Source organism: Homarus americanus, unplaced genomic scaffold (assembly GCF_018991925.1).
Source record: "Homarus americanus isolate GMGI-L3 unplaced genomic scaffold, GMGI_Hamer_2.0 scaffold56241, whole genome shotgun sequence".
Lineage (NCBI taxonomy): Eukaryota > Metazoa > Arthropoda > Malacostraca > Decapoda > Nephropidae > Homarus > Homarus americanus.
The window spans coordinates 2,913,805-2,924,253 of NW_024740202.1; the positions used below are offsets into that span (position 1 = coordinate 2,913,805).

Genomic DNA, 10,449 nt, shown 5'->3' on the forward strand with positions numbered 1-10,449 from the left:
GGGTACACCTAAGTTTACAGTCAGTAAACTTATTGTTATAATGCTTGAGTCATAAAATGGGGTTTCAGGATGAAGACTTCGTTTACCTCAGGTGTGGGAAGAAGGTGTGGGAAGATGACCATAAAGTTGAACCATTTTGATGTTTTGGCTTGTGAGAAATAATAAAGCAGGAGCTGAGAGAGATACTGATATATTTCCTGTTATGGTTCACAAACTTACTTTAATTTTACTTCACCTAATCAATGCCAATTGATTCAAAACCAGGTAATTAGTGCTGGTGAAACTCAGTACATGCTATATCTCCAGCTTAGCTTGTACCATCTGTTGTCTTCATCATTAGTGAATAGAAAAATAAATCAAGCCCATGACATCTTCACACAACTACTGTAGGTCCATGTGTGTTCTGGTGGTGTCCTTGTTTGGTGTGTGAGATGTTTTCCTGTGATGTATTTTGCCGAGATGAAAACTTTGATAGTCAGCTGCTACATACAAACATTAGCTCACTTTACAGGAAATTTGTGTGGTAAGTTAATAATATGCATGCAAATTATTATTGATGATGATGATGATGATAATAATAAATAATAATAATACAGAATAATAAAACTACTGTATATTTATTCAGTAAAATCATCATACAAGTTTACAATTGGTTTGGCGTGTGTATAGACTATGTATGTATAGTTCAGCATGTGTATAGACAATGCAGGTACTGTATATGGTGTACTTAGACTGTGGATAACTTTACTTAATACTGTACAGGAATTTTATAGTGTCGGTTAATGCAGAACTGTTTTCTAGTTAGTACAAACCATCCTTCACACAACAGTAAATGGTGAAGGTCACTTAACTCCTTCAGCTTTAAGAAGTAATTAATACTGTATCGAGAGCTGATCTTGGGAATATTTTTTCTTGAGGGGGTGAATGATGGTTAGGAACCTTCATACTTATACACTTTGAGAAGATAGTGAAGTCTTGTGTCATCTGTGGCAAGGTTTACTGCTGACTTACATGATTCATCTTGGTCAGGGTCCAGAAAATTGGGTTAGGTTAGGTTCATGGTACCCATTTACCCATCATTTTCCAAGGGTCCAAATTTCCTAGGGACTCAATTTTCTGGGGACCCATGTTTACCAGAGACCAATCTGTGAGACCTTTATTCCTAGCTCCATCTTGGTCCTAAGACTTCTCCTTCTGAGTCTGAAGAAAACATTTTTTGATGGAAAATACTACTTGGTATTTTGGTCAACAGTCAAAAACTTAAGTATTGTTCATTATGTTACAGTAGTCCTTGATTTTTGTAACTTAGTGAATGAAGCTTTGTGGTCAGTCCTTCAAGACATATTTTTTTTATTAAAGGCTGTGAACCATTAGATTGATAGCTTAAATATTTAATGAATTCTGGCTTGACTTGTGAAGAGTCTTTGTCACATTTGGACTGTTTGGTGATCAGACTTTTGTGTCAGGAACCCATCAGTAAATGGTTCTTCATGCTTGCACTATCAGTCTTCCTCAGATGAGATGATAGATTGCTCTCGGTCATCTACAACATGTTTTACCAGGAGACAGAACACAAGGTTGAAAAGTTTTCTCCCCCATCTTCAGACAGGTTCCTTGGGAGCTGTTGATCACTCTGACGATCGAATCAATAAAACTTAATCCAGGTTGTTGTCCTGTTCCAGTGTAACTCACAGGAGGTAGAAGGTAATTAGGAAATTATTTTAATTGGTCCATTTAAGCAAAGGTTTAATCCCCACCTACAGTACATTTTCTCTCAAAAAGTAGATCAACAGGACTTTTGGAAGAGTTTCAAGCTGCTCCTCAGAATGTACAGTACTGTACAAAATTAATGAAACAACAGTATTTGGCCATGAATTTCCTTCCACTGTTGTTGCTCCAGAGAAGACAAGTCACGATTAGCTGTTTAGTCTTATAAAAATATATCGATTAAAAAATAATAATAAATTTATTGTTTCAAAGCAGTAAAGAGGTCACTGCCTTGGCTATATTGGAAATCTTAAGTAATATTAATATTTGGATTAAACTTCCTTAGGAAAGCAAAAGGTTTTCCTCATGCTGTTGCTTCAAGAGAGAGAGACTGTGAGTTGTATGCTCTTGCCAGAGAATTGAATTTCATTTGTTTTTCTCGCTGTAATTGGTATCAGCTTAGACCAAAGAATGAAATTCCTTCCAGGCCCAAGAATCTCAACCTATAGTATCAGAATAGAAGCTGGGAATTGTCATCATCAGGTTCTTTGTCCTGTACACACCTTGAAAGGGCACTTGAACCTCAGAAAGTCTTCCCAATATCCTCTTGAACCATATCTTGTCTTGCCAGTCAGGCTCAAACAAATCTCTCTTGATTAAATAGTAAAATTGATTCAAGTTAATGCTATACCAAGAGTGCATGTTGTTAGGGGAGTTGCTTCTTTGCTGACCTTCAGAAGAATGAACCTAGCAGATGTTATAGAGAGAGCAGGTTGGTCTCCCACCTTCATTCATCAAGAGATTCCTAAATGACAAACTAGACAACACAAGATGTATCACAGGGAAGTACATAAGGCAAGTGTCTCACAGTTCATATATGGGTGTGCCTCCTAGGGACCGGGGTACATCCGCTGGTCTCCCTGCCTGGGTCTCATAAGTGTCTCGCTCGCCACTCCCTGTGAGCCTTAGAGAAGAACTTGAGCCTATTAGTTATTTTTATGACTTGATAGGAATAAGTACGTGACCCTGGCCCAACTCTTCTTGCCATCAATAGTACTGAGTGATTTAAAGCAGTGAGTCTTGTGATGCTACCGAGTGATTCAGAGGGTTCATTGGTGACCTTCAACTCCCAGTCAAAACTGACTTCAACACCAGTGGACTATCAAATCAACTAGACTCAGTCTGTATTGGATATTTAATTCTGAATCAACTGCTGTTGGAGGAGAGTCGGGAGAGTTGCATGGATATTTACTTCCCCAAATAGAAGGCTGATCACCTCCTCATAGGCATCATGTATTTTACTTTTACCAACACATAAAAATAGCTTTCAAAGGCTCAAACTTTTCCTTTTTTCTTAATTTCTTTGTAAAAAAAAAAAAATAAAAAATAAATAAATAAATAAATAAATATATATATATATATATATATATATATATATATATATATATATATATATATATATATATATATATATATATATATATATATATATATATATATATATATATATATATATATATATATATATATATATATATATATATACAGTATATTTATTTATTTATTTATTTATTTATTTTTAAATGTTCCATTTCTTATGTCCAAAACCATGGGCATTTATTGTCATTCAAAGGTAGGGGGAGACAGACAAGTAACACTCAAAGTACAGTAATTAAAAATATTTTGAGGTATCGGTGATTTGTTTTCCCAGACATAAGGACCCTGTATACTTAACAAATCAACTAGCAATAAATATTTTTCAGAGACCAATAATCCAGGTCTCATCCTGCTTCTTCCAGTACAGTACAGTACAGTACAGTATACTGTATATGAGCTTTTATGTACTGTGTTAAAACAAAAAGATAAGAGGTTACCAGTATACTGTATTTGATTTTTTGTCCCCTCTCACAGGCAGTGGGGCAACACCTCCCCCAATCTTCATCAGTCAGTATTGATGCTGTGAATTTGTGTACAGTGTTCAATGGCCTATATAGTTCATGTGTGTATATAGCATGTTACTTCTCCACCTAGTGTGTCAGTACTGTACAAGGTTGATCATTCTAAGGCTTTAGTATGAAGGTGTTGAAAATGTTTGTCTTTTAATGATTGTTCTTTAGTTGGTTTTATCAGCATGCCTAGACATAAAGTGTATCCCAGATCCTGTCTCAGCTCCCTGGTGGCACTGTAGCTTTTATCCCCATAGTTAAATATTAGTATCAGTCATACTGTGATTTATATGTCCACAACTAATTCCAGGTACTGCAGTTAGTTTATTGTTTTGAAGACTTGACACCTGTTACTCATATATGGTTAATAGGGACAACTTATATAACAAGTTAATCTGTAATCAGGTGGTTCTTGTATCAGGTTTTGGGGACAGCTGTGTCCGCTGGAGTCACAAGAAACAAAAATTAAAATTCAACCTCAACTTTTACAAAAAAATGAAACGAGTGAATATACATAGATTTCCACATTGTTTGAACGCTCCATAACAATTCACTTTGCCTATTAAATTGATTCACAAGTAGTACCATGGCTCCTGTTTGTGTCCGCTCCTTCTGCTAGATTTTATTGGTGTTCACTATGTTGTACACTGTGCCTCATTATTCCTCTTGGCATAATACATTGATATATTGTACAGTTTTACGGGATTATAATTTAAGTCTTAATCAAAGAGTCTTTACATATCGTTCTACAGCCCTTACCTTCATCACCATTATAATAAATCATAATCTTTTCACCCCCAAAACTTATTTCTTTCTGTATGTTTGTTATCTTTCTATTATCTGTCTGTCTGTCAGTTATCTTCCTTCCTTGTCACTCTTGATGTGGGGTGGATCAAAGGCTATTACGACCATACTCATAACTCTCACAACACTGTATTATTTCACTTAACATAGTTTATACTTACAATACTGTATTTCCTACTGCTCTCTCATGTGGATGATTGGGAAAAAGATAATATACAGTCGCCCACAAAAGTCCTGTCACCTCTCCTCAAGAACCACAAACTCTGAGACTCAATCATAGACTCAAAGCAATAGACACTGATGCATTATTCTGCCCATAAATGCTTTGGATTCATGAGTCTGTATCTTGGGGTTCATGATTCAGGAGGACTTTTGCGGGCGACAGGACAACCTCTGAAAGGCTTTGTATTGTGTATTGTAGAGTTAATGTGTCACCATACAGTATTATTGATTTATGGGAAAGTGATTTTGATATGACATGGATTAACCAGCCTGAAGTGTTGGTTATTATTGTTGTTGTTATGTTTGATAATGGATGAGTGAATGAAGGTCTTGATGACAGATCAGATTTGTGAATCAGGTGGATACCGGTAGTTCTGAACCATTCAAACAGTGTGGGATTTGGAAATGTAGTTATGGAAGTAAAAAATATATACTTTGGTTAGTCCTAAGATGAGAGTAAAGTGAGGGAACATATGTGTAGAAGTACAGTACAGTCACCTGCACTTATACCTGGTACAGTGGTTGGCATGTTTTGTGAGATGTGGCAACTCTGTGGAATGCTCATCGAGCAATTGCAAAGTTCCTTAGGGCCATTCTGGGAGTTTTAATACAATGTGCGTGCATATGTGTGTGTGTGCGTGCGTGCGTGCGTGCGTGCGTGCGTGCGTGCGTGCGTGCGTGTGTCCGTCCGTCCGTCCTGGATGTACAGTACAGTACTCGTGTAATGGGGAAAAGTCCCCCCCTTTTTTTTCTCCCCATTTACATTTTTACTCTAGGATTGTGAGGAGCGAGTGTGAAGAGTTTGTACATTGTGATTCCAATCTTTCCTGACACTTATTAATTCTTTCTTTTTTTTATTCTCTTTTTTCTTACCATCTTCTCCCTTTCTTGAGATTTTTATATACAGTACTCTAATCCGCCCCACTGTTGAAGGACTGGAAAAATCGATACCTTTTACGGTTTGCTTCTGAAACAGTATCCCAATGTTGATGGTCTCACATGTATATTTCTTCACTCTTATCTTTCTATTGTCTGTGTAGTTGTTGATAGATAGATGCATATGGTTGTGTAGGGTTGTGTAGTGTTTGGGCTGCTATAGACATGATAAAGGTTTTGTTAGTTTATCATAAGGTGTTTGTCTTCTGTGGTCACTTGTACCTGGCATCTCCATTTGGATATCTTCCCCTTAATCTTCAACCTCACATTAATAATTAGCAGTATTGTCTCCCATCTATTCTCATGGTTTTTATTCCTAATTCAAAGTTTACCTCTGTTTTCCAGCTCCAATCTTTTCGCTAAGATATTTGCCCGTCTCTGCCATCTAAGACGTGAAGGAAAAATGTCAAAAGTGGTTTTGTATTCCTTGTGTGTGGTAGTTGTGGTTTTCAGCTTCTTACAACACAATGGCTGGGGTTATTGAGGTTCTTGTTCTGGAGAGTGTGGGACCTTTAGGCTTTGTTTATACATAGTAAGACAGATTAGACACCTTCCTATAGCTAATCTTTACACTTTCTTGCTGTACACTGCTTCTTTCCCCTGACTCCATGATTTTTTTTTTTTAGCTTTACTCCTTCTCCCCACAAATATCAAGTCTTATTTATCAAACAGCTAACTTGATCAGCTATTTGTGGAGTCAAGGACACTATGATCCTTTAATGCTTCATCACTGCGGGAAGATGGTTTAAACTCTCACCTACATCTTGGGGTTTTGTTCTCATCTCTCCACTGTATAATTTATGTTTTGATAATTGCTGAGGAGAGTTTTGTGCCTATTTCTCCTCCATGATCACTATTTTTGTCAGCGGTAGTTAATAGAGCGGTAGTATTCATGAACTACAAGTTGTGTCTATGTTCATTTTAAGGCAAACCTGAGCCACAATTATTCAACTTAGAATTAATCCCTTGTGTGCTGAGTACAAACTCAGACCCCTGTGTTCAATCATCAAGAGGAGTAAGATAGGTCAAGACTCATGAGTTAAATGTACAGCCTGCCAGATGACAGTGCAAGTTAGTTTAGCTATGTTAGGTTAGGTTATGTTAGCTTAGTTTGGCTCTGTTAGGTAGTTTGGCTCTGTTAGGATTAGTTAGGTTAGGTTTACAAATTTTCCAGAAACCAGTGACTGATAAAACTCAATTGCTAGACAGAGATTCCGACTTTTTCATTATTGACTGTCACTTTGGAGTTGTTAAATATTAAACGGTGACATGTAAATATTGCTCATGTTGCCGTTATTAACCCGGCACTGTAAATGGGGGAAAATATTATATGGCTGGTGAGGGTCACGTGACGGCTGGGGCAGAGGCAAAACAAAATGGTTGTTATACTTATAGACTTCAATTATCTCTCATTCCTATCTACACTGTCTCTCATTATCTTCTCATCTCTCTCTCTCTCTCTCTCTCTCTCTCTCTCTCTCTCTCTCTGCCAGTTTCCTGTATTCATTCAACTCCTTCCTTTCCCCTCTAAAAAAAAAAAAATTCTCTTCAATTTCCTCCAGGCACGTGAATGACCTAATTTATTTGCTGGGTATTATTGCTTTGAGAAATTGCATTACAGTAGTCCATATTTTGCTGGAACAGTGATTGTATTTGACATATTTATATTGTTTTATATTTCTTGAATGAATGATACATCACTGTAACGTGGGGACCATTATACTGTGGCACTAGTGCATTACATGTACCTTGGCCTGCTGCAGTGTTCTTACCACAGACACACACACTAGACTGCCATAAAATGATGACTGCTTGTTTGTGATGACTGAAGTTATATTTAGATTGACACTTACTGTATTTCTGTCATATGGTTGGCTTATGGTTAACATGAACATCGAGTATAGACAGCCGTTGACTTGATAAAAATGGTGAATTTACATCCCTGAGCTATGTGTACAGTCATTTACCCACCTGGCCACCTCTCACATGGACCACCTCTTTGTGTATCTTTGTAAATAATGATCACTGTATCAGGATGTTATCTCTTCAACACTGCACACTTGTAGTTGTTGATTGTGTCCATGTTGGGGGAGAAAATGGTGAATCTGACACTTAATAAGTGGCACATCTGTTGCATATACTGTATGAATCAATTTAGCAAAGTGAAAAGATGAACAAATAATGTGGAAGTCCTTTCATTTACTTAGTTAGTTATATATACAGTAATGACTTAGCGATACAAATGGATTTAGTTTTATTGTAGTTCACTTTCTCTCCAAAATTTGTTTAATTATGCATTCAATTATTGAATAATATTTTATCTTCCAGTTGAGGCTTGGTGCATATGTTGTACCCTGTGTGGAAGGGAATTAATAAGGTTGATAAATGCATATACAATACTGTATAAAGTATTACTTTACTGTACTTTACTTTACTTTACTGTACTGTACTGTACTGTACTGTACTGTACTGTACTGTACTGTACTGTACTGTACTGTACTGCACTGCACTGCACTGTAATGTACTGTAATGTACTGTACTGTATTTTATTTTATATTAAAATTCAATCCATCTTACTAATGAATAATGAGCAAGGTAGGAAATATAAATCCTGTCGTTGACAATAAAACCATTTGTGTTTTTAGCTAAATTGTGACAACTGATGGAATTTGTATTTTCAGGGCCGGCAGTTCTATCCCCGATGTCATCCCAACTTACCGGAAGGTGAAGTTCTGGATCATCCTAGCCTCTATGCCATAATTCTAGACTTGGCCACTACGCTCGATGTGTCACATCTTTTCTATGACACGCATGACCTCCAATGACCTTCTGCCACGTGCTGACCTTCAGCTAGAGAAGGATTGCGACATGGTGCGACATTTATAAGTGAGGTCAACCGGCTTTCTAACTGGTTTGGATCTTTTTTAGTGAGCCAGTCTGAAGGTGAACAGAGAATGATGCACTATGCTAGCAACCATGTGACGCAGGTGTCGGGCGAGTGCAGTTACGTGTCTCACTCCAGGGTACAAGGCAGTGTTGTTGCACGAGCCAGAGCAGAAAATCATTTAGACTTTCATGCACAAAATGGGGTTCAGTATGTCTCCAGGGGTCAGAGCAACCAGCTGTCTTATCAGATGGCACAACCGAAGGGGAAGCAGACCACCAAAAATAAGAGCTCTAAGTTAAGTGCATCTGCTGCCACTCTGAGCCCACCACATCCCACCAGTTCAGATCTTAACTGGAGTCCACTCCCCAAACGACATGCTTCAGCTTCAGAAAATCTCTGTGTTGCTCTTTATTGTGATGACGGTTGGGAGGATGCCGAGGATCCTGCAGCTGAACCACAGCCCGGTCCTTCGGTTCGGCCACGTTTACCAAGCTGCAGTTCGCCAAAACCCGAACGACCCACTCTCAGGAGCCTCACCTTCGCTGATGAAATGCCAGATAACTTTCCCGATCACACCTCACTCTCTCCACCTTTGAGTCCTGTTCTACAGCTTCGGCCTTATACTAATCCCAGAGACACTCCTACTCACCATCCCCCTATTCTTCAAAGCCCAACACGCCGTCTGGCAACTGTTCCGGCTCACGACTTGACGCTTGAATCACTGCACGACCTGAACTGGCTGCATGAGATGGAGCCGGATGATCAGGTCATTCTTGAAGTTCACGTCATATGGTCTATCTTGTCTCTGATGGTTGTACTCTTAGCATGCTACACTCTACATCATCAACCACTCTCGGGGTGAAATACATAAATATAACTGGAAAATTTGCCGTAGCTAAAGTTTTATACTCAGCAAGTACTAAAACAAAGTTACATTATGATCTCATGCCCAAGTATTCTCTTAGTTGGACATGGCCAGTTAAAACCAAGATTATTTTAACTTTACTAGTCTTAATTATTCATTGAAGGTAATATAACTGACCAAGATGACACTGCCCAAAGACTTAAACAGTGTTGTAAATAACAGTGTGACTTATTCATGGTAGATCAGGTTGAAAAAAAAAAAACTTATTCTAAGTAATTTATACATTTTCCTTATATATATATATATATATATATATATATATATATATATATATATATATATATATATATATATATATATATATATATATATATATATATATATATATATATATATATATATATATATATATATATATATATATATATACACAGTATATATAATATTTGCATCTTCCTTTATCATAAATGGTAAATATAGGGAAGTGAATCTACACTAAGCTCATATTTTATTTTCAATATTATGTCATTTTTCACAAGTTTAGTTGAAAATTTGACAACTATAGGGAGAGAATTGCTATGCAGGTGGAGGGGGGCTTGTGGTGTGTACTGTGTGGGGAGAGCTTTGTGTGATCATATCATTGTCTTAACTTTAGTCCAATTTCTGTGGCACATTCCTCAAGCTCCACCACTCCAATGATTTAGTTTGTGTTACAAGTTCTTACACAAAAATGTTGTCTAACTCTTGTTGAACAATAAGTGTGTGTTGCTCCTGCACCACAAAGTTACAAGTTCATGGCTTGTTTCTTGAGCAATATTTCTCTGTCAAGAATTAATACTTATTGATTTTGTTTTTTATGTTCATTGAACTTATTGGTTGATGTGCTGTGACAGTGACATAACCAGGATATGGTAAGGTTAAGTGAAAACAATTATGTACTATACCAGTAATAGAATGAGGACATGTGACATATCCAAGATATGCTACATTACCATGATATAGCTCTACTTTACATTGTCATTAACCAGATGGTATATGTCATGGGGTAGTTTGTCAGACTAGTGATAATACAGTACTGTACT

General features: G+C 37.1%; 2 protein-coding genes across 6 annotated transcripts in view; both read left to right on the forward strand.

Annotated features, from left to right (window-relative positions):
- Positions 1 to 8,453, forward strand: part of LOC121875344 (protein SCAI-like) — a 32,790-nt gene extending 24,337 nt beyond the window's left edge. For all 5 annotated transcript variants that reach the window (XM_042379864.1, XM_042379859.1, XM_042379861.1 and 2 more), the window contains one exon: positions 8,297 to 8,453. In XM_042379864.1, coding sequence (XP_042235798.1) covers positions 8,297 to 8,440 — 144 coding nt within the window. In that variant the 3' untranslated portion in view covers positions 8,441 to 8,453. The remainder of the gene's footprint in view (positions 1 to 8,296) is intronic.
- Positions 8,454 to 8,569: 116 nt separating this feature from the next.
- LOC121875345 lies at positions 8,570 to 9,629 on the forward strand. Its single transcript, XM_042379865.1, has one exon. It carries the CDS (start codon positions 8,570 to 8,572, stop codon positions 9,362 to 9,364), a length of 795 nt encoding a protein of 264 aa, XP_042235799.1. The 3' UTR covers positions 9,365 to 9,629.
- Positions 9,630 to 10,449: the final 820 nt, after the last annotated feature.

Bases quoted from the DNA above. Each gene is read 5' to 3' on its own strand.
- LOC121875345 (XM_042379865.1), top strand. From the start codon at position 8,570: ATGATGCACTATGCTAGCAACCATGTGACGCAGGTGTCGGGCGAGTGC.